This window comes from Epinephelus fuscoguttatus, linkage group LG16, assembly GCF_011397635.1.
Source record: "Epinephelus fuscoguttatus linkage group LG16, E.fuscoguttatus.final_Chr_v1".
NCBI classification, from domain to species: domain Eukaryota; kingdom Metazoa; phylum Chordata; class Actinopteri; order Perciformes; family Serranidae; genus Epinephelus; species Epinephelus fuscoguttatus.
This window is the reverse complement of record NC_064767.1, coordinates 29,063,564-29,087,977: the sequence shown is the minus strand read 5'-3', so window position 1 is coordinate 29,087,977 and position 24,414 is coordinate 29,063,564. Positions and strand designations below refer to the sequence as shown.

The 24,414-nt window shown below is 45.2% G+C and overlaps 1 protein-coding gene across 6 annotated transcripts in view; it reads right to left on the bottom strand.

The window, feature by feature from the left end:
• The window catches only part of fgfr2 (fibroblast growth factor receptor 2), a 41,620-nt gene extending 17,714 nt beyond the window's left edge, over positions 1 to 23,906 (bottom strand). For 3 of the 6 annotated variants that reach the window (XM_049599778.1, XM_049599776.1, XM_049599777.1), the window contains exons 1-6: positions 23,307 to 23,905; positions 20,936 to 21,191; positions 13,132 to 13,389; positions 12,764 to 12,838; positions 7,280 to 7,449; positions 5,201 to 5,324 (exon numbers count right to left, since the gene is read on the bottom strand). In XM_049599778.1, the coding sequence (XP_049455735.1) occupies positions 5,201 to 5,324; positions 7,280 to 7,449; positions 12,764 to 12,838; positions 13,132 to 13,389; positions 20,936 to 21,116 (808 nt within the window). In that variant the 5' untranslated portion in view covers positions 21,117 to 21,191; positions 23,307 to 23,905. Of the gene's footprint in view, positions 1 to 5,200; positions 5,325 to 7,279; positions 7,450 to 12,763; positions 12,839 to 13,131; positions 13,390 to 20,935; positions 21,192 to 23,306 lie in introns of all 6 variants that reach the window. The other 3 variants (XM_049599780.1, XM_049599781.1, XM_049599782.1) reach the window with 3 other exon arrangements.
• Positions 23,907 to 24,414: the final 508 nt, after the last annotated feature.

Here is a 24,414-nt window from a genome sequence, read left to right as displayed (position 1 = left end):
GGAGACAGGCTGCTAGCCCATTACCTGCTTATGTATGCTCACCTTTTTTCTCTGAAAACTTAAGATAAAGACGTTCAGGAGGTTTTTACCGGGAGCCAAATTATCCACAGAGGTCTCTTCAACTCCACAGCAAACAGACCCGATGATTTAACACACTTAATCCAGCAGTTTTTCTAATGCTGGTGATTGTAGAGGGGCTGCTAACTGCAGTGGTCAATGCGAAAATGCAACTGGCCCTACCTAGAGCCAGTGTTTGGTTTGTTTGTTGTGGGATACTGTAGAAACATGGTGGTGCAACATGGCAGACGCCATGGACGAGGACCCGCTCCAGCTATTAATGACTCATTATAAAGTGAGGAAAACGCAACAATTCTTATTTTCATATGATTATACAATAAAGAAAACATACTTATTATATAATACTCCATTTCTGCCAATATACCCCCCTTAATCCTACACACTGTACTGTAAACATATGTGTTGACCAATAGGAAACTGTCTCAGAAACTGGTATTCCTCTTTAAGAATGATGTAGTCTGTTTTATCTTTGCAGAAGCAGAACTTCACATACTGTGAGTGTGAATGTTTCCCGGCAACCTTGACAGGTAAAATCATGACTGCCTCTTTCTTATCTCAAAAGCATTTAAAGGCTTCACACAAAACAAAGAGGCGGATGCATTTATCACTGAAAGATAAAGAACTCAGGTGGAGGAGGACTTCCAGAAAGAAGGGTGCATATATTTCAAGTGAGTAAGGGGGGGTAAAGCAAAACTATGTGCCAGTCCTGGAAAGTGAAACACCTTGGTGCCCCCCCCCCCTTCCTAAATCCAGCTATCTGCATTCTTTTACAAGCAAACATTTGGCCTGCGAATCCAAACAGAGCGAGACCTGTTGAACAATGCCCCCTTTCAAACACTGCCCGGCCCTCACAACCACGCTGAGGAGCCCACCAACCCCCACACTGACAGCAACCACCCGCTGCCACCATACACACACACACACACACACACACACACACACCCAAAATGACATCACTTTAGCCTGAGGCGCTGCATTGCCTTTCCAAAACAAAGCCTTAAGGTAGGTGCAGTGACTGTGTGTGTGCATGTGTGTGTATAAGGTCGGAGGTGGGCCGGGGGGGATGGTCAGGGGGTGAGGCTGTGTGATGAAGGGTAGAGGGAGGACTTTAAAAAGGGAGAGAGAATTAGCAGGGTAGGCGAAGGGAAGAAAAGGCATCAACAGATGGGGAGTGCAGAAACGACGAGGCAGAGACTTCTTCCATATGTCTGTCTGCCCGCCTGTCTTCCTGCTCCATCTTTCTGAAATCTGTCAGATCAGATGATTCCCACCCCTCCTTCCTCTCCCTACCCATCTCCCTCCTCCTGCCTGCACATTCCTAGGGCTCGCCTTGTTTATTGTCTCCCCCCTTCTCTCCTCCTCCATCTTTCACAGGCCTCCCTGCCCTCTCGATCTTTCCCAAACAGAGAGAGGTGATCAACGTAAATCAGTCTGTCGCCAAATAGAATCATATACATGGACTAAAACAGCCAAAAGGGAAAACAACAGTCATGCAGACAGAGACATGGTGCTAAGAGAAATTCATTGTAACCATTATAGCTGATCAAAACCATAGCTGGAGCATTTAGAGCTGCAGAGCCGACAACTCAGACCAAATGACAGCATGGGCGTGCAGTGTGAGAAAATAGGCCACATCGTGATTATGGAGAAACTCCAACACAATAAAAGTTTGTGGAGCAATTCTTGCTTAAATTAGATAAAGGAATATCGTGTGTGTGTGGGGGCAGAGAAGCTCCTTTATAGCCCATCGACCACACACGAAAGCGAGACATGAGGGATATTGGGAGAGGAAATAGTAAAAAAAGAATTTGAAAAACTTGAAAAAGCCATGCTGTCCCCTCTGTCCGCAGCATGGAATGAGGGAATGGCGACAGAGAAAGCTAACATGTGGTTAGCATGTATCCAGTGATGGAATGTAGCAACGTGCATTTACTGAAGTACAAATCTGGTAAAAATTTTAGCACTTGTACTTTACTTGCTACTTTATACTCCACTACATTTATAAGACAGCTGGAATTACTAGATGATTTTGAAGGTAAGACTTTGCATACAAAATATTGGCTAAGTTTTTAATATACCACACATTTTATATATTTAACCAGTGGTTAACTCTTTTTGGTTTGTGACCCATTTCAAATTTTCAGATGGTTTAATAACTTCAGTGCTCAAAGAGGTCAAATTATCCATGTTTTAACCAAAAAGCAAATATAGCAGAAAACTACTGTGTATACATTGATGCATCAGTATCAACACTCTATTAATATCCTATAAAACAATACATCAGTCACAGGTGACATTTTACTACAAAACTGGTACTTTACTTTCATACTTAAAATGAGCTCTATATGATATTCAGAGCATTAACATTGCAGCAAACAACTATTTGCTTTGTAAAGATATGGTGGAGTAATGGAGTCCTGAGCAGAGAACTAAGTTACACTACACCTGTGTGTGTTGTAATCTGAGCTTCTCTGTTCTTTGTTGTGGTTCACGGTTTGGCCAAGCATCCACTTTAATACATTCGAGTCCTTGTGTGTGTATATCCCACTGGCTAGCTAATCAACACCACTCTGTACAGTGCTACTAAGGCGGTTATTGCTTATATTGGGACAGCACCATTGCGGAGGTGTAGCGCCCACTCTCCAAGCAAATCCGAGGATGGTCTTACCCTGACATTTTTACCCTAACACCAATCACAGGGAGTTTAGAATGGGTCATTCCTTCGCTATCCAAGGATTTGTAAAAATTTGTCGACACTGTTCGTGCTCCTGTTAGCTGCTAGCCACTGACTCAGCCCCCTCCATGTTGAAAGCCATGCACAGACAACCTCTGAATCATACAAAGCCTTTGCTCTTCGTGTTGTATACAGCACCTCGAAGAATATTTTGCTGACAAAATTTCTGTATTTTTACTTAAGATTTTGAATAGAGGACTTGTAATGACCTTGAAATTGAATGAAAGAATGCTGCGGTGCCTTTTGATGTTTTGCTGTAGCCAATATGTAGTGACCCGTTTCAAAACTGAACCCATTTATCAATTAAGTCATTAGTGGAGAAAATTTGATGGCAGCGGCGGTGGGATAGAGGCAGAAAGAAGCGTGAGGAGACGGACCAGGGGCATTCCATGGTGTCCCATGCGAGACCAGTGAACTCTAGGTAACCGGGCAGCTTGGCACACAAGGCCCTAAGGGTCAGGGAGGGGTAGAGGCACAAGAAGAGAGCGCGGCATGGCACAGGATGACATGGGGCTACCATCAAAGCACCGCACGGCTACTGGATGCCACAGTTCTGATTGAAAGAGCCGATATCTGTTTTGACTCTTCATTTGTGTCTACTTGTCATGTGGGTCTGCTCGTGGATGTCCCACTGCGGCCCATTCCCCAGAGGCCAGTTTGAACCAGAAAGGGCTGGTTCCTCTTGGTTTTAATAGCTGATCCTGCAGGTCATTTGGGTAAAAAAAGGAGACTGATAAGAACAGCCTTTTCTGTCTCTGTTTCCCCTCCTTTTCTCTTTCTCCCCCTCTCCTCCCTCTGTCCACCTCACTATAATGGAGGAAAATGAAGCAAGAGGTTGCAGGGGGCAGTGGCTGTGGAGCCAGACGTGGAGGGGGTTTACTGCTCTGCAATAAAACAGAACAAAAAACAGAAATATGCAGTCTGAAGGAGAGCTTTAGCTAACTCCAGAGGGGAGCAGAGCAGGGGGCCGGAGTTGGGGAGCATGTGTGTGTGTGTGTGTGGACCTTCATGTGTTTGTGTGCACGTGCCTACACGCTCATTGTCCAAAAACCCTCAGGTATTAAATCTCCATCTGATATAAGGAAAATAATACTCCTTATTACCATGGAGACACTAGTCAAAACAGAAGTGTGTAATTACAGTAAGTCTGCTCAGGACAATGGTGACAGTTGGAGAATAATTCTACATAGAGACACAGACATGCAGTGACCAGTGGCCCTTAAATGCTCTTCTTGGAATCAAACTGCTGCCGCTGCACGTCTGTCCGAGTTATCTGTGGACTATTGACCAGCCTTTAGAAGAATAACTGTGTCAGATAAACTTTGATGTGTACTGATTGCTTGTATTGTGGTTTGAGTGAGGTCAAAGAAGACATTGATCTACAATCTTTATCCCACTCCCCTTGTTGTCCCCGCTCTCTGCCCGCATTGATTCTGCAAACTGAGCAGAAAAACACTCTTTGCTTTCTGGGCTCCAAAGGTCATAGTGAGGGGTTGACTGAGTTGGGTCTGAACTCGCTGTAATAGCGCTGAGGCCAGCACTTTGTGTCCTAATAGAGTGACACTAAACGGTCATCCATTTAAGCCCCCATCATACCCTAGCTGACCTTACGGGGTCACGCTGCCCAAAGCACACAAAAAAACATATCTTTTCACTTGCCTCTTGTGGTATTGAGCCACGCAGATAGTTTCTGATTTATTAGCCAAGGCTGTGGTGCTCAAGTCATGGAAAATTGCATTTGAAAAACTGGACAACAATGTGGTTTTCCTTCCAGAAACTGTGTTCCAATTATTCGAGATATTCCACAGACATGACTATGAGCAATTTTTGGGGGGAATCATTTCTCCAATAAAAAGTAGTTCCAGTAATAATTTTTGTGATTTGGGTGAAATGACCCTTTATATTGACCTTTAGAGATAAATATTTGAGTATGTTTCAGCTGGAGTTTAGATGGGTAATTAGCACAAAGGGCAGAACCACCAAGTTGGTGCTTCAGACTGAATGTAACAACTAGATCATGTTAGAAGACTGCCACATACACACTATAACTGGACCATAGGCACAAAATACCATCAGATTTACCTAAATGAATAAAATCATATTTAATATAATAACCCAAATAATATAAATTGGTTACTCCATTAACACTACTGACACATGCAGCTTTAGCTTCCACACACTTGGCAGCACTCCTTGTCCTGCACCTGCATCCAGAGTGCACCTGGGCCATCAAACAACACACACACACATACGCCATTCTCACTGTGAGAACTTTTCCCGCTTGCCTCCCCTTCTCCACCTCTCCCTCCCTCCATCTGTCCACCCCTCCTTCTTTAGCCTCACAGGTGTTCTCTCAGCGTAGGCGTGTGTTTTGTGCATGGTACTGACCCACTACGTCCAGGGTGTAGGTGTGGTTGATGGCTCCGAATTCGTTCTCCACCAGACAGGTGTAGTTGCCCTTGTCCGATGGCACCACGCTCTCCATGATCAGGGTCCAGTGCTGGCTACGCACCTGGGTACGAGAGGCAGGGGTTTCTCATTATGAGCACATGGAAACAAAGACTCACCCACTGATACACACGTACACAAATGCAGAGAAATGCAGGTGACATTAACAGTGAGAAAGATGAGGAAGGAAAATGATGGAGGGGATTTGATTGGAAGAGTGGAAGATGAGAGCTGATGCAGAGGGCTGGGAGCTAATATGGAGGCTGACGACAGGCCGATTACACCAAAATGATTACACCAAAATGACTGTAACATCAGAATATTCTCCTTTTAGTCCTTTTGGAAGTTCTGAAAAGTAGATGTAAAAACCTAAATTGAAATAGGATACAATTTTTAGGTTGACAAACACACCTAGCAGAGACCCCTTTATTTGCCTTTAGCTGTCTAATTCTTCTGTCAGTCACTGTTATCTTGGGCGGTAAACCCCACCCATCTACTCTAAGCAGTCTCAAACACACAGTTATTCATAATTATCTGCAAAAATAGTTTCACCCCTGTGTGGAATCCACAGGTGTGAGCTAACAATAGTGTTTCCGTCTGCACACTGAAGAGAGACTGCAGCTACTGCTTGCATAGGCCTACATTTCACACAATAGAGAGATTATACTGCAGGGCTGGGCTCAGGTACAGCTTTTGTCCAACATTTGTTGACAAAAAGAGAGAAACGAGCTGCCCGCAGCGTATCTGACAGCCCAACTGTATCATTTCCATCACGTCGTGGCTGTTTTTTGTCCACGCTGTAATGAGTCCGCTGAAAGCCAAGGGGAAGCGACATTAGCAGCGACATCAACATAATCTGCTCCTAAACTTTCCTGGCAGGGAGATGTGTTTCCTCATAAACCGTCAGTCATTAACCAGGAACCTCGGACCTGTTCAGCACCACTGGATCTATTCATAAATTGATTTCATAACTGTCTGATTCAACTGTTATTCCACTCTATCAGTGTGGCTCCAGCATATACAATAAATGCTGCTTGTTTAGAGAGACAAAGAGGAATTCAGGAGAAAAATAGCTAAACTACAATCCAAATAGACTCTGTCATAGGGGAGGAATTCTTCACATTAAAACTAGTTGTCGCAAGCTTTTTTTTAAATACTAATAGGAAATAAAACAACCACACAAGCTTTACTTTCCCATGACATACAGAATCAGGTATTTTCAGCACGTATAAATCAACTCACACTGTTTATTTCCCAAAATGGGACTAGTGGGAGACAATTTCATAAGGAACCACAGTATGGAAAGTCGCACTCATTTCTGTCAACTGCTGACATCATACACACATATCATTGTTCTGGTCCTCCTTCCAAGAATTATGGAATGCTTTGGAGTTCATTTCTAGTTTTAATTTGAATTTTGGTTTGTGTCAAATGAAAAGTCAGCCAGCTGCACAGCCAGGATCCTTCAGTTTAAACTTTAACCAGCAGCAACAGTGTTTGTAAATCACATTTAAAAACAACAGAATCACATGCTAGAATCACATACTAGTCTCCAGCCAAAGCCAGTGGGACCTGTTCTCCCTGATTGAGTTACATCAGCATTCTCAACTCAGTTCAACCTTGACGCGACCTACCTTCTCTATACATTACTGTCTCTGGGCATTTAACCCTTAAGTCCTGGGCTTAAGTTTCTAATTGTTGGGGGTAAAGAACCATTTCGAGTTACAGTGAGAGGCTCTGCAAAGTATCCTGGTGAGAGGAGGCGCACGGATGAGCAATTCCAATTTCACACCAGAAACCCTGCCCTCGTTTCCTCTGTCTACTCTCCTCCCATCTCTCCAGTGAAGGGTGGAGAAGGGGCGAAAGGACAGCCAGAGAATGATTGGAAGAAGGAGGCTTGACGTCCCTTGTAAATACAATCGCAAAATGGCCAAAAGTGCTGCAGCGCACAAAGCAGTAAAAAAAGCAGTGAGTTGACATTTGTAATAAAAAAGCATGATGTATTACTGTTTATCCTACCTTATACCCTCCCATGCGGTCCTCTTGGCGGAAAGGCCTGCTGTTTTTGAGCCAGCGCAGCTTAGGCCGGGGGTTGCCTCCTGCAGCACAGCGGAACTTGACTGTGTTGGCAGCTGGCACCGCATGCAGCTTCTTCTCCATCTTTGCTGACGAGGTCCAATACGGAGCGCCTACAACCAGAGAACAGTTGGTGTTCAGTCGGGGTGAGATTTCCTAATCATGTCCTCAGTATTAACAGTTTGGCTTCGGGGGCTTGGACTGACTAAGGCAGATATACATGGAAGCGTGACAGCGGAGGAGCCAAACCTGAACCATTCCTAACACTCCCAGAGACCCCCCCCCCCCCAACACACACACACACACACACACACACCTCTTTGGCAACACTGACTGATCCTCCGTCTGTATAACACAACCCAGAGCTCCACACTCACACAGTTAAATAAAAACACACACTTTCCCTGTAGGCTCGGCGGGGTGTTGCAGAGGGGGAAAAAACATCAGCTCTGAGGGGAGAATGTGCCTGGGCGTTGCCAAGAGGGTAACTAGACCATCACATTCAATTTCATCTCATTCCACTTACCAGCTTTTTTTCTCTCCCTTCACTTCCTCCAATTACCATAGCTCCCCTGTTTATCTGCCTGTCACTTGGCTAGATATACACGGCAGGGCCAGGGATGCTTATCACCCTTGGAAAATCATTATGTGCCATCAGGGGAGAAAATGAATGTCACGTTTAACGAAGGGTTTCAGAGTTCTCAACACACACTTTTGCCCAGATTTTATCAATGGCAAAAATGTTACTATTTCTCCCACTGAAATCTGTCACCTTCCCTGTGTTTTGTCCATTCTCTAGTTCCCTATTTTCTCCCAATTTCTGTCTCTCAGTCAGCTGGATTTTCCTCCGAGCCCCCCGCCCGCCCTTTCTCTCTGCACCTGGGAGCGTGATTGCCTAAGCAGATGGGGCTCAGAGGGGAAGAAAAACTCAAAGTCAAACAACAACCAAAACGGTCTTCCACACCATCACTTCCTCTCCGTATAGCAGGAGTACAAGCAACAGAGGGAATACCCACAGATAAGACCGCTACTGACTTTAGTATGACCCTAAAACATAATCCCGGGAGGATGTTACTGCCTGCCCAATCTGCATACTATCAGACACCTCCCATCATTTTCTCTGGCACGCACAGCCGGACAAGTCGCACATACTTGGATGGTAAAGTCAGTAAACAGTGCTCTTCCTTCCTGAATGGATGCATACGGTAAGTGCTCAAACTATAATTAGTCATCGCCCTTCCTTCTCACTCTCACTATCTGTGCTTCTCTTCCTGCATCTTCACCTCTTGGTCCCCGCCATTCCTCTTCATTCACTCTCCCTGTCATCACTCCATCCGTTCAGACAGAGACAGATTAGGTGGAGACCGGCCCATTGCGAGGCTGTCTCTCCGAAACGACCTCTGACCCCAAACTGGCAGCCAGGTCGGACGATGGGGTTGGGACATGAAAGGTGAGCGGGGCTGTTTCCCATGCTCTCCGTCCGGAGGGGCAGCACTTCAAACGAGACGACCCTCAGACCTCTCTCCAGATGAAGCCAAACTCTCACTGGCCCAACTGCTGTGGACTCCAGGAACCCCCGCCTCCCCCCAAAGCCCCGTGCATCCGGATCCCCACTCACGGCTGTTTATCCTAAGCTGGCCTGGGGTGAGCTGAGGTTATCGAACTCCTGTGCTATGAGTCAAGATTTTTTTCTCGAAGTTCCTCCGGAGAAATAAATCCATCAGTGACCCAAAGTTGTATTTCAACATTGAAATGTTTCCTCGTTCCTCCTCTTCACTGTATGCATCTATGCAGGCTGAACAAAGCACCTTAGGGCCACTGTTGGGGAAACAATGTGAGATTTTGAGAATTCAGTGTCAGGAGTATTGTTGCTGTAAAAAACATGTTTCTCCAAAATGTCAGCTTTTCATGAGTGAAGAGAAACATCCTAGCATTTTTTTTAGCCAAAGAGTTTTTGAACAGGAGAGCAGGAGAATCTTCTCTGCCTGCAAACAATCAGTTTTTCAAAGTTCAAAATCAAATATTGATAAATCCTGATTGGTTTACAGAAATATGTGACATCAACTTTTTCCATTTGAGTCCCACCCACTTCAAACAAGAGAGCTGAGCTCAGACAAAATAAAAATACTGAAATCACAATTGTGACATCGCCAAAACGGCTCAAACTTTGGCAGAAAATTGAAAAATTCATGTAGGACCTCATTACTTATTATGAGAAGCTGATGGAATAAATAGGTTTTCAGGGCTTTTAAAAATACTTCTGTCAGAACTTTTTTGTTGTAACCTTTTGACTTTGTTTCCACATTTTTTTTTTAGAAATTATGACATCATCGTCATAATATAATATTATTTCTCATAAACGTACAAGTTTATTCCCTTAATATGATTTTCTTTTCAAAATACTGTGACATTATTTTAGAAATCTCTAATTTGTTTCTCAACAGTGGTCATAACCTTCAACTTAAAAGCTGTACACTGGAGGCCTCGAATACCTTTTTATTTTTTCAATAGACAGATTTTTTTCTACTTCAGTACCCGCAACAGCCCACAGACTAACAGGACATCAGTGGAGATCTAATATTTATTCATTAACAGTATAAAAACTATTCCCTCTGGGCAGTGCACGAGTGCCTAAGCTGCATGTTTTTATGTTTCGGTCTTAACTTTAATTATACTGCTGAGACAGATCTGTTCTTCCATGAAAATCCTGCCGTGCAGCTTCAACTCAAGGGGAGGCACGATGACAATGAGTGATGATGTAAACAATAATGAGCAATGTCGCCAACAGGACAGAGACTTTGTAACAACAACAGGATTGAACGCAGACAGCAAAGCTCCACGTGGCTCTTGAACTTCATAATGACATCAGTGCTACCCTCCTCCAGTCCCCCCATCCTCCTCACCCTTCCCCTAAACACAGCTTCCCTCACAGATCCCTGTAGAGGCTCTTCCATGTCTCCTCCAATAACACCACCCACTGCTGAAAATGGACAAACACTCTGGACCGGCTTATGTTGTTCAATCTTTTATACAAAGTCAAATCAAAATGCTCTGTTTTGCAGTGGCCTGATGCCCAACCCATTCTGAGAGCTCCAGAAGACTAAAAAAAAAAAAAGAGCCACGAATATAAAGCTACACCCCGCACTCTCCGCTCTCATTCCCTCCCACGCCTACACGCACCCTCCTCCCTCACTCCAGTCCTCGGCCCGAGGCCAAGGCTCCACGCCATGCTCAGAGAAGCTGGTGCTGATCCAACAACGCGGCCCCCCTCCTCCTCCTCCCCCTGCCTCTTTTCCTTCTCCGCTTCTTCCGCCTTTCTTTTAATAATAATCTCGGTTTTGAATTTTCAGAAACACACACGGCGAGAAAATGCGACTGTACTGCCAGAACAGCTTTCCCTTTGTTTTCAAACAGCTTATTACCACCAGAATGGCTGGATCTTTTCCCTCTCCCCCCATTTTTTTCCTCTTGCTGAGTTCCTCTCTCTCCCCCATATTTAATGGATTTCAGGCAATTACAGTCAGCCCAAAAGTGGAGAAGGAGGACTCACGGTGAGACGCGATGCGTGTGGAGAATTTTAACAAGATGTGGAAGCCCTCATCTTTACTTGAGCGAGCGTATGTGTATGGGAACGCATGCATGTGTGCACGTGGCTACATAAACACATCACTACCCCAGACACTCGCCAACACATAACTTGGGTAAAAACTTTCTCTTTCTCACACACACACACACACACACACACACACACAGGCCCATCAGGTGGGTAACTGAGTCCAGATGGGTTGTCTTTCATAATGGATGAGCCCAGCTGACTGACTGGCTGACTGGCTGGCTGGCTCCATGAGGCCTGACTACCTGAGGGACACTAGCTGAAGGAATGTCAGGAATCTCTGTATTCCCTAGAGACACAGGCGCAGGCTATACAACACACACTCCAAAATCTCACAGTATAGGCCTAGGCAGGAATGCTAAGGTATAGAGTAGCAGAGATGTGGGTGCAGAGCTGACATGAGTTTTGGCATTGCTAACAGCTGTCTCCTCCTGATCCCGAAAGAATAGACACTATCTCCTGCCTTAATCATAATCGCACAGTCTGAACTCTGCTAATAAACACTGACAAAGCTAAGTAGATTATTTCACTTAGGGATTAAGTCTTTGTGAGTGTTTGGCTTTTACAATCAGCATTCCAGACTTAAGTTTTGACATGCCGTTAAGGACAGCTCATTGTTGTTTTAGACGGGGATATGGCTTCAAAGGAAGGAAAAATGCTACTTTCAAGTGTTGAATTGTTGATTTTTTGCCATGCCCAAAACACAGCGGCACTCCCATAAATTTTTCATGGGGGTAACTGAATTTCAAGAATTCTATTATTCTGTTGTAGCATGTAGGCTAGGTGAAAACTATGCCAATATGGAGAGTTAAGGAATCGCGTTCTTCAAATAGGCTGATTGTCCTTTTCTTCAAAAAGGCAAACATGAAGCTGTAATTTGTGGCAGTAGACTGGTTGTAAGGAGCAAAACATTCACTGTGAAAAAGTCCTAACAAGTTTAAGGGAGATTCATAGGTACCCATAGAGCCCATTTTCATTCAGGTATCTTGAGGTGAGAATTCAAGGGACTCTTGTGAAGACTGCCACGCCAGTTGTTCTAGCCTAGCCTAATTTGAAGTGTTATTTAGCCCGCTTCCTGACAAGTTATTTTGGCATGGTTGCTACTTATGGATGCCTTGGGTTGTCTACTCTCGCAAGATACTCCTACCTTTACACTAGCTTAAAAAATGAGTGCACTACAGCCTCTTAAAAATCACCCTCCAAGTATTTTTGCCGGCACGTGCCATTGGAGGTGACAGTGGAGGTTCAGCAATTGTATCAGGGAGATGATGTTCCCCTGCTCCCCTTGGGGGTGCCACTGCCAAAAATGTACACTTCAATGTGACATCTTTGGCTGTTTCACTTAAATCTCACCTGTGAGTAGCTGTTTGCATTGTGACATGGCATCAGTGAATGATCATACAGTATATGATTCAAGTGGAACACATCACACTGTGTGGCTGCTTATTTCCTTGTTTTCATTTCCCAGTTTTCCCTGTATTTTCCTTCCCTTTCCCAAACGTTACTGTAGGAAGTAAAATATGTTTATTTTCACTAGGATGAGGGTCCTGCATTTGCTAATTTTACTCAGGGGAGGTCCTGAAAAAACAGCAGTAGCTCCTAGGAGAGTGAGGGTTGAGTTCACGATAGAAACAACATTGGACAGACAGAGAGAGTTGTTGTGGAGAGAGAACAGGGTCACAAAAGTTCAGCCACTGGCTTCTACTGTTGCTTAAGTGTGCCCTGCTCAAGTGCGTCTCATCTATAGGAGTTGGTGAGGAAGGAAGGCGCATTATTAAGTCTTTCATCCTTCTTTTCATCCCTACCATACTTACTTATCTGCTCTCCGTCTGCCCCAGTGTCCTCCGAACGCTCTGTATCGTCCTCATCATCCCCCGACGAGATGGCATCTGCACAGAGTAACCACGGTTACTGCCAACCTTTGGCAACCCGCATGCACACACGTACAATATTGCATGCAGAACTTTTCATGCAGTCCCTTTCGCGCAGATTTGCACAGACAAATTTGTAAAAAAAAAATGCTCTGCCCTTTTTAGATGAATCTTGTGAGCTACAGAAAAAATATATGTAGGCCCTTGACCATATCTACTCCATGGCCACTTCCTGGACTCAACCACACTCAGTCCAACTCTAAATCTCTGAACTTCCTGTCCCATCCTGACCTTTCTCATCCCTGACTCACCTGTGACATTCACTATGAAGCAGACCGTGTCTTTGCCCACGCTGGTGCAGGTGTACAGGCCTGAATCCTTGGGCGTGGCATCACGGATCTGCAGCACCTCCTGCTCTATCACTGTGCGGTTGTTGGTGCCCAGCGAGCTGCCGTCTTTGGTCCAGGTGATGGTCCCCGTCGGCGGCAGAGGGCAGCTCAGCTTCAGCAACTCCCCCGGGTGCACCGAGCACACCGTGGGCTTAGAAATTTGGTATTTGTTCGATGCCTCTGCAGAGCGGATGGGGAGGGGAGGAGGAGGAGGAGGATGAGGTTGAATGGGTGGGGTGGGGGGAGGCGAAGGACAGATTGGAGAAGGAAAAGGGTGCACAAGAAGGAGGAAGGAGAGGTGGGAGAGGAAGAAACAAGCCATAGTGTAAGAAACAAAAACACCACATAACCCCCAAATGGATGCACTTGAATCAACTTATGCAGGAGGAGCAATACAGAAAAGAGGAGGCCCATTTTTTTTTAAACCATCACACCACCATGTCGTTACCACAAACTCCCAGTCAGTTCTCTGAAATGGAGCCCTTAGAAAATACCACTGTTCTGTTATCAGGTGTGCAGTGTGATTGGCGTTCATAGAGCATGCAGTTATGGCCATAGCAACATGTGTAGAGAAAAAAAAAATCGATGCTTTGCGAGCAGGTGAGAATTTGACGTCACTGTGTTGAGAGACAGCCCCCCCACAACTAACATCCATCCCATTTAGCATAGATGCCAAGCAGCCAGTGTGTGTGGGTGAGTAGGGAGCAGCATAGACAGATCCTAAAAAAAGGTAATAAAACTCCAGCACGTCTGCCCATCAGAGAAGAAAGCAGCCAAAAAGGTCTGGGACGGAAGCAGTTGTCAGGCAGGGGGAAGGGAGAAAAGGGGTGGGGGTGGGGGATGGGGGGAGCTTTCTTTTTTGCCGTCACCTTGGTTTTGACTCTGCGCCTAAGCTTCGAAAACCTTGACCCTGGCTGACCTTGCTTGACTTTCTGTTTTCCATCTCTCTCTTCTTCGTTCTCTTTAATAACATGGCCATGGAGGATCTGCAACCACTGCACAGGATCTGCCGGCCAAGGCAGAGAGCAAGAAACTCCTGTCGACTCCAAAGTGCATAAAACCTTCACTTCTGGGAGAAAATCCAAGTCCGCCTGCGAGTGCATGTGTGTACACCGTGTCCTCTGACTTGTACAACTGCACGGAGGGAACAAGGTGAATGTCCAATATATCAAAGGGAATTCAGAGTGTCTGTAGCTGAGACATGCACTTCTACATCAGGACGGATTTAAACGTATCCGTGCAAACTCTAGTCTGTGACTGAATGTTGAGCAAAAGGGGGGGAAACTTGCCTGAAATACAAGCTGGCTTCTGCTACATATACTGTAGCCAATTCCAGTCACCTTGAGGCTGTTGCAGACTTTAACACACACACACACACACATTCATGCACAAGTGTGTACATTCACTCAGCTCAAACGATCTCTGCAACCATCCAGTGAGAAAAAAAAACTGGAAGAAATTCCAAGTTCTTTTTATTGCAGCACAAAAATGTCTGTTTGTGTTTTTTCTTCAGAGGGAACTGAGTGAAAGCGGCAAAAAAAAAAAGAGGGATTAAAAAGATTTAAGGGGGGGGAAAGTAGCAACAATGGAAAAGCATACGAAAAAGCCAGTGATGAAGGTATATGTAGTGTTTGAGTGAAGACTGATAGGTGTAATTATAGAGGCAGTGGCACTCCCAGCCTTTCCTGTACCTCAATACACCTTTTCAACAACATTCCATCCCCTTTATTGGCCTTACGTGTGTGTTAAATGTAAAGTATACACACACACACACACACACACACACACACACACACACACACACACACACATACACACACACTCCAGCCTCAACAGGAAGGGAAAGTCATTCCGACACAAGCCAGCGGTCGAGGCATGTGTGCGAGCCTCTAAACGCTCCCCCTGGGCAAGTAGATACACACAGACAGGTACAGTTCCTGAATTGTCTTTTTTCTCTCTTCTCTCCCTCTTTCCTTCGATCCGGAAATAATTAACCCCTCCTTCTCCACCCAACTCTGAGTGTGTGGTCTGATAAGAGGTGGAGCTCCTGCGCTGATTGATGGGAGCTGTCTCCGCTACCTTTTACGACATGGTTTTCCACACCGGGGGCCACTGCCTTTTACTCCGATATTATTACTGGCTTCAGCTTTTCCTCTGCTGTTTAATTTAGGATTTTGTAGAGCTAGAGATGTCGTAACTTCCAGGACACAAAGCGATGTAGGTATCTGCTCGGAAGTAAGCAGGTATGGACAATTTCAAGATCCCCGCAATGACGCTGACGTAGGAACACAACACCTGGAATGTATGCACACACACAGGCTGCTCTGTGTGTCAGCACACTGAAGAAATAGGGACGGTACTGAGATGCTTTATAGAAAGATGATACAGATACATGGATGCACACGTGTGTTACACTACAAGGAGACATCTAGGGAAGAAGGAGACATGTAAGGAAAGAAAATAAATACAGAGGAGAGGGAAGGAATCTCTCCAAATGGTGTGTCTGATTAAAGAAAGCATGCACGTGTTAGTTCTGCCTTCATCATTTTCTTATCTCTGCTGTGTCCATCTGTCCCCCTCCATCAAGTCCTCCTCCTGCTGCCGCTGCTCCTTCATTTCCCCCTTCAGCTTTGCCCTCTCCCTCCCCCGTTCCCACACTTCTCCACCCCCCACTGACCCTGCTGACCTAACCCTGACCCTTCCCAAACCTGTTGACACCTCCAGCATGCCCAGTTGTTCATGGGAACCTGTGTCACGTAAGTACACACACACACACACACACACACACACAAAGTGAATGCAGCAAGAACCTAAAGAAACCTCGACACTGAGAAAATTAAGATACAGAGTTTGCACCTTAATAAATGCATGAATCAGACACGTGCACACCAGGACATACAGGCTCTGACACACACTCACACACTCCTTGAGGAGAGTTTACAAGGGTCCAGGGATGCATGCTGAGTTGAAGAGTTGAAACACTTCACTGCAGATTTTTCATCTCTGCAAAGTTTCATCCCGCTCTGCACCGCAGGAGGGGGCGTGCGCCTCGCTATCTCTCTCTCTCTCACACACACACACACACACACACACACACACACTCACACTTTTGCTCGATTTAGCTTTCTCCTCTCTCCCCTCCCTCCATCACCACTATCATTTTGCCTCTCTTCTCCTGAAGCACACCTCCATTTCAAAACCCATCTTTCTCGCTCTCTGACAGCTATTTCAAGCGTCTATCAGGTGTGATAGATTCAGGCTGTCCACTCCTGGCTTTGTCCTCACTCACGCCGTCTTGGCTGACGATAATTAGTCTCGCAGCCTGAGTGTCTGCGGCAAAATGCAGCGAGCAATTCCCACCAACATCTACTTGACGTCTGCTTGACTGTCTGTCTCTGTCTGTCTGTCTGTCTGTCAAGCCAGCGAGAGCCAGGCTTGGCAAAGTGGCAAAGGGGGAGTTTACGACAGATTTCCTTACGTAAATGATCTTATGAATTTACTTCTGCAGAGAGGCACATTCAGCTGCAAATCTATTCTCCCATCTCCTCCCTGTCGCGCTCTGCACAACGGGACAGGCGGACTAAATGTAATGACTGCCATCTGAGGCATACACTCAGCATGCATGCAGACCAACAGGCACACACACACACACACACACACACACTGCCAAATCACATTATCTCTGCTGCCCTTCTTATCCCTCCTTTCTTCCTCTCCTCTTTCCTCTGTATCCTCCTCACGTAGTCAAATCCCAGGACTTTTCTCCCCTTTTTTGTCTCTCCCTCTTTTCTGATGTCAGTGTCTTTTCACATTCAAATCCCTCCTTAGCTTTTTTTATTATGACAAAGGAGCAGCTCCATGAACTGGCTCCTGCTGGCGTCCATGGCAACAGCCCCTCTGCTTCTCCCACCCCTCCACCCCTCATCAAGGCATTCCCTGAACCCCACCCGACCCCTTTAACCCACAGGCTAACCCCTTATCTCCCAAAATCTTCTTAAGTTGAAGCTCTATTGACCCTCAGAGTCGAGCTTCCCTCTTCTTTGCTCTGGCCTCTGGAGATTAATCTATTTTCCATTTTCATAATCAATGAATCTGCCAATTATTTTTTCCCGTCACAACTTTCCAGAGCTCAGGGTGACATCTGCAAATGTCTTATTTAGTCAATCCAGCAGTCCAAAACCAACAGATAATTAGTTTATAATGATATAAAACAGAGGAAAGCAGCTAATGCTCACAGCGGAGAACCAGAGCTGGAACCAGAAAATGTTTGGCTTTTTTTTTTTTTTTTTTTTTACTATTTCTTACATTAAAAATTATAGAAATGATCAACTGAATATATCACGACAGTTGTTGATTATTTTTCCACTAATTGTTTTAACTCTAATATACTAATTAACATAACAAGTGGCATTACTTGCAGGAGGTTCAGTGCCTCGCACAGAAACACATCAAAGGATGATCTATTATTCTGAGCAACTACTCTAAAAAAAACCTTACATAGTAGGCGCAACATTATCTAGTAAAATGCATACTACTTTAGGAAATTGCAACATTGATTTTGCCTCAGCTCTCATTTCTTAATCTATTTTTTTTTTTTAATTTTAATCAGTAGTTTTAGTCAGTGTTATTCCTCCACCATCACCACCTCCCCTATCCATGCTGGCTCAGATTCCACTCTGCCTCCTGCCGCACACCGGACAGTCCACTGAGACCTGAGGCACAAGCTGGCACAGGCCGCAGCTCTTCCCAGCCTCTTATCAGACAGGTGTGAGATCGAGCGGCGGAGTGACAAGGTATTTTCTGGCACATCAGCCAAAGCAAATAACAGTCCACACACACACACACACACATACACACACACACTCAAACCTTCAAGTTTACCACTGGCCAACGGCAGGCTAATAAAAGTCATTGTGTGAGGGCCGTATATTCCGCCCAACTGCCCCCTCGGTCACACCACCGGCCGACACACTGCGTTTGTTTGGAGTTCAGTTCCATTGCCATCGCCACAGTCAATCAAACACACACACACAGACACACACTCTGTGTCATTAACTGGCCAGCTGACTCTTTTATACTTTTACCGCTGTACCCCTGCTGTGTAGATAGCACAGCAACTCCTTCACATTCCCACTTTCACACACAACCACCAACAGTCTACTACAATGTATGATCTTAATTAGCAGTGTATGATCATCATGATTGTTAATGAAATAAAGGCAATTACTGCTGTGTTTAACACAAGCAGATGTATCTTGTGAAATAAGGTGCACAGCGCACTGGTGGAAACTTGATTAAGAGTAGAAATCATGCAGCAAATAAATACAGAGATATGCCAAGAAGGCAATTAGGTTCCTACTGTACGCAGAAACTCTTTATGAAACACAACTTGTCTTTTGTCGACAAGTATCCATCCTTTTCTTGTTTCTGTCTGAGAATGAAAGACTCATCCTTGACACATAATGCAGCCTTTATTTATTTAACCACTCAACTCTTTTGAAGTGTTTGCCTCCATGCTGATCAGAGCTTTTTCTGAAGAACAGAATTTGGCAGGGGAGAACAGGAAAGTACAGCCAGACCATGAGCTGACTTTTGTCAGCTGCACTCACATTCAGCCTTCGTTCCAGTCAGTGTGCCTGATGCCACATTTATTCCACGTTTTAATGCAAAGAGGGCCCTGGCTGAACAGACCAGAGAGCACAGAATACCAATGTTAAAGACACACACCTGCTGTGTTTGGCACCATTGTTATTCAGCTCAGTCAGAGTATTTTAATCACTGTGCAAGCGGAGAGCGCCTGGACAAGGTAAACACTCCCATAGATATTGAAGTACCTACAGGGACAACAATAGGTCTGTTGTGGAGGCCTTAACCAGCGCGCTCGCTCTACTTCTACTGTTACAGCAGCCACAGGTAAACAAACTAGCAAGGCCACCAGGGGTGCAGGCGTGGACTCTATGGAGACAACATTGATATGCAATCTGATGGATCTACAGCAATTACTGCTCCCACACACATGCAGTGGTGTGACCCAGGCTGCAGGGCAAAAGGGGTGAGGGGGGTTGGAAATCCTACGTCTCTGTAGAAGGCGGGACCAGCCAATCTGTCTCCCTCACATCTATACCCTACAGGTGACAGCAGTGCAGCCCACCAGGAGCTGTGATCGCAAGGAGACCACAACAAACCAGAGCCGTGGACGCACTGATTCAATCACACACAGCTGAAAAATAAAATCTATGTTTGCCGTGTGTAGCAGGCAAACTGACTCAGGATCAGATAAGCAGGCCAGGGTTCTCTGTGCCCCGTTGATCCCTCATCATGTGACCCCCAGGTCTAGCCTCTTAATCTCCAGTCACATGACTTCACCGCAGCCCAGCACTCTGTAATCTCTCCATCTAAAGGAAGAAGTCAAATATGCACAAATCCTCTTAGACCTTTCCTGGAGGATTGTATAACTCTGGAAAACTCTCCCTCTGTCCTCTCTATGGCCATGTAGCAAAGCGCCCGGGTCATGTGGGGCTCTGAACTCACCAGCATGGAGCCAAACAGTCTGCGACAGAACAACAAAAACATCAACAAGAGAGGAGAGCGCAGGCAGCCTCTCATCAAGGTAGGTAAGAATGATACCTGACCTCTAGGGCAAAGGGCAAGACAAGGTACAGCGTGTATGTGTGTGTAGGGAGAGAGACAGATGGGGGAGGTGGCTTAAAAAAAAGTGATGCTCTGTTGTTGGCCCAACTTACAATTAGCATGCTGATTAAAAGCCTGGGAACAAAAGGCTTTGGAATGTGAGTCACCATCCATCACAACAACTCTAATTAGCTAGTCTCTGACCAGACTGGAGACAGAAAACGGAGAAGCCTCAAAAGACAAGAAAAAGCAAAACAGAAACAGCTTTCCCTACACTTTTACTAATAAAAAAACATGGGTTTATAACATTTAAATTCACAAACTTTGCAGACAACAACGCAGACAGGCAGTTGTGACTCGAAGAAACAAAGCAAAGCCCTGAACTCTGTATTCTCATTTCTCTTTCCCTCCCTCTTTGTGCGTCTTTCCAGGCAAACAGGGCATGAGAGAAAATGCCAGCATAAACACAGTCCCACCCTCCTTCACGGCTCTCCCTTGTCCTCCCATGCGGGGTCACAAACCTGCCTTTGACACTCAAGTATACCCTGAACTACCACAGACATCAGCAGGAGAAATAAAACATAAAAGTGTGAATCCCACGCCTCATGGTGAGGAAAACAAGAGGCTCGCCATGCTGAGGTTAGTTGTTTACTTTTCAGTGTATTTATTTTAATCTCCTGAAAGTCTCACATGAATGCTATTTCTACTTGTTAGACTTTTAGTGAAGTTTATATGGTTAGAAGGGCTCAAAAGACTGGTCTCCTCTGCAAGAAATATAAAATACTAACTTGTAAGTGTACAAGTGACAGTGATATCTTGTTATTTTGCGACTGTTTTATCTTAAAATGGATGTAACAGAAATATCCCTTAGTTCATTGGAGGCATATTGTAGATTTTTATCCACTGACATTTAAGTTAAGGACAGGAATTCTAAGGAAAGGATGCAAGAGTTAACCAAAACTCAAGGTTTGAGTAGGGAAAACAAACTTGACAGAGCTACACCTGCTCTCTAAAAACAAACCAAACAAATGGTTTTCCCCCCTGCTCCACCTCCCACACTCTTCTTTTTAGTCCTTCCCCATCCCCCTTCGCTTACCTTCAGGTTCCAAAGTGGCCTCCTCCTCCTTGGTGCCAGTGAGGGGCGGCCGGGCCACGCTGACGGTCAGCAGGGACAGCAGGACAGCGGCCAGCAGCCAGGCCCACGAGGCCATCCCGTTAGTGGGGGCAAGCGCTCCCCATACCCCCCTTCTCCACCTCCCCCTGGACACTGATCCCATCTGAGGGGGTCCACCCAACCATCAACTGCTGCCGGGTCAGCCTGTCACTCAGTGGAATTCACCCAATCACCTGGGCTGAGAGGTGAATGAGAGAAAAGGAGGAAGGGAAGGTGGCCGAGTGATGACAGAGGAGGTGGACACAAGAGTGAGAAAAAGGACATTCGTTAGTGTGGAATAATTCATTTCAAAGACCTTGTTTCTGAACCCTTTTTCCTTCTTTCTTTATTTTACAGAGTGAGACAAAAAAATGGAGTGAGAGAAAGCAACAGAGACACAGAGGGTTTCACAATGCTGTCAAACAAGCCGTGCCACAGACATACCGAAGCTGTGAGGCAGCAGCAGTCAACACAACTTGCATCTATCTTTACTTCATATCTATAATTAAATGCATTGAATTGTGTCTTAGAGAAACCAATTAAGAGCTCTGTAGGTCTTAGTATTCACAGTCTAACCAGTCTGATGTATCCCTGAATCACACTGCCAGACTTTGTGTAAGTTAATTAAAATGTGATTTCACACAAATCTGATGCTTATTCTCCTAAAATCAAATTAATACTAAAATCTATTCTTCAATGATGAGGCATAATGTGATTTGAAAATATCCCTGGCACAGGATGGACAGCAGATCAGCCAATGTGGCACCAATTTGGATTAGATGGACATCGTTTATTCCCGTGCGCAACAGATGCGCCAAACCTGTTGCCCGCGCTGCTGCATCCGTGTTAATTGTATTCCTAAAGAGGGGGCTCTTATTGCATTTGCGTGACTTGATTATGAAACCAGTAAGGCTTTAATTGAAATGCAATATTGCAATATTGGACACACACACACACACACACACACTCACACAGCAATCTGTTTAGCCAGACATCTGCGGTTCAACCGTGCTGAAGTGTCTCAGGAGGTTTGGTGAAGTCACGCTTCCCTGCGCTCCTTCTGCTCCAGCTGGACGTATCGATTGGTTTTTACCCGCAAAGACACATGTAGTTTGACTTCTACAGAGTCAACCTGAAAACGTGGAGCCTGGTTTATCTTTAATTCCCCCCCTCAGGGACTACACGCGACACGGACAGTGGACGCGCACATGATGTCGGGGTGAATCCATGAATGCACCCCGACATCCTAACTCTATTAGAAATATGTGCACCGGTGTGATTTTGCAATTAAGGTGAATAATTCTGCGTAGTTACAGCTCAGACGTATGAATTATTAATGAATTGTAAACCAATCAGTGCACCAATCAACCACTGGGCTGACCGCTGTCTGAAAACTTCATCTGGACGAATAGAGACCAGAATTACGCAGAAACCATCATTTAAAAGCGCGTGGCACACACAAAACAATGAATATTTCAGCAAGTATTGAATATAACTAAGAGCTACATATGTAAAAGGTCCGTTGACAATAAAATATCAAATCTATAAACTCATAAAACTTAAGAGAAAATGGTTTAAAGAGTTTACATAACGTGCTCCTCATTAAATAAACTTCTTTTTGCATGTTGCTGACGACATGACATTTTGACACATGTGGGACTTTGCTCCATACATGTCCACAGCTTTCATTTAAACCGGGCTTTGAATGAAATTTCTTGGCGCTGATTGAATTCCTATTGAAATTCAAATCAGTTGGCTTTTTCCACAATGGGGGCTCATTTGGAGCTGCTCAGTGATTTAGGGCTCCGGCACCAAGCAGTGAAAAAACAACTGCGGTCACGGGATAATTGGCATCATAAATGCAATGTAGAAAATTAAGCAAAGTAATAAATAACCAGGACACTTGTTAATGGGCCTTAAAGTGATGATGCAAGGTGCTCCGTGGTTCCTCCTCTCCTAAGATAAACAAGGATTTCTCTGATTTCACTTAGGGTGGTGGAAAAATAAATAAAGTGCACTGCATTATTTTGTTAGATGTATTTTTTTTAACTCAAATAAACTTTATAGACAACTTTGCATATTTTAAAGAAAAGTCTCAATAAAGACTTCTTACTCAGACAACTTTGTAAATTCAATTGTAATTGTGAAATTGTAATTATTTTTGCTGTGCAGCTTTGAAGAAGAACAAAATATTGCAAAACCCAAAAAAGCGCAAGGCATTTCTACAACCACGTAGCTTAATGGTCATGACAGCCAAAACCCTGACAGATGAGAATGCGAGAGAAACGTTCAGACGTAATCAGAAAATACTTACCAGGGAGGAATAAAATCGTGGAGATCTCTGTTTTGGCATGCACAGATAAGGGAGGAGAGAGCATGAGCTGAATCCAGAGGGAGGAATGTCTCCAACTCCACAATGCACCAAAAAAATCTGTGAGGAGCTGCCTTTTTCAGCTTACTATTCCACAATCAGCCGGCATCAACTCAGATCAGAGGATATATTCCAAACCCGACAGGCAGCGTAGTCCAATGCCATGCAAAGAAATCCGAGTTTACACGCGTTATCCTTCATAAACAGCTCGGAAAACCATACCGCTGTCCCCCCGAAACTTTCCTCCCCGTCACCAAGTTTCTTCCAGGGCGCAAAACATGCCCAGTGTTCCCGAGCAGCGCACTTGTCAACTAAAAAGAAAGTTTGCAGCTACGAGGGAGGCGAAACGGGGTCTAAACGGTACAAGAGGATAGTTGTCCGACGCAAAATGTCATAAAATCCATCAATGCGCGTTCCCCTGGTGAAAAGTGCGTCTTTCGCGTCTCTTTCTCTTCTTCCGCCGACAGTCCTCGCACTGTTTCTCAGACGCTTTGTCAGGTTTACTCGGTTTTTTCTCCTCCTTACGTCTCCACACACTGCCCTCCTCCTTCACTCCAGTGGGTGTCATCCCCCCCCCCTCCAAGCACCCCCGTGTAATTCGAGCCGCTTTTCCTGGCCGCAGTGCCTTTGGGCCCTGCCTTCCTCCGCCCATCAAGCTGCAGCGCTGCCCGCCCGCCTGCCTGCCCTGCCCGCTCAACTTGCTCAAACTGGGGCCAATACGAGGACGAGGAGGGCCCCCGCTCCGCTCCGGAGCTGTCAGACCGCAGTAACAACGCCCCTCAGTGGCCAAGGCATGACATCTGCGGGACACACACACAAACGCTCAAGGCATCTACACTTAGCATATTCAAATCCTGCAGTGGTGCAAGAAATGTCTACATCATTTTTGTAAGTAAAAGTACCAGAAACACTTTGGAATATAATCTGTTTCAAGAAGAAGTCCTGTAAAAGTTTTGAAGTAGCCTGTATAGCATAGGACATGGCACCATCTTCTAAATAGGATATATTATGGAGCAACAGAGGCAGCAGCAGTATTACAACAATATCAAAA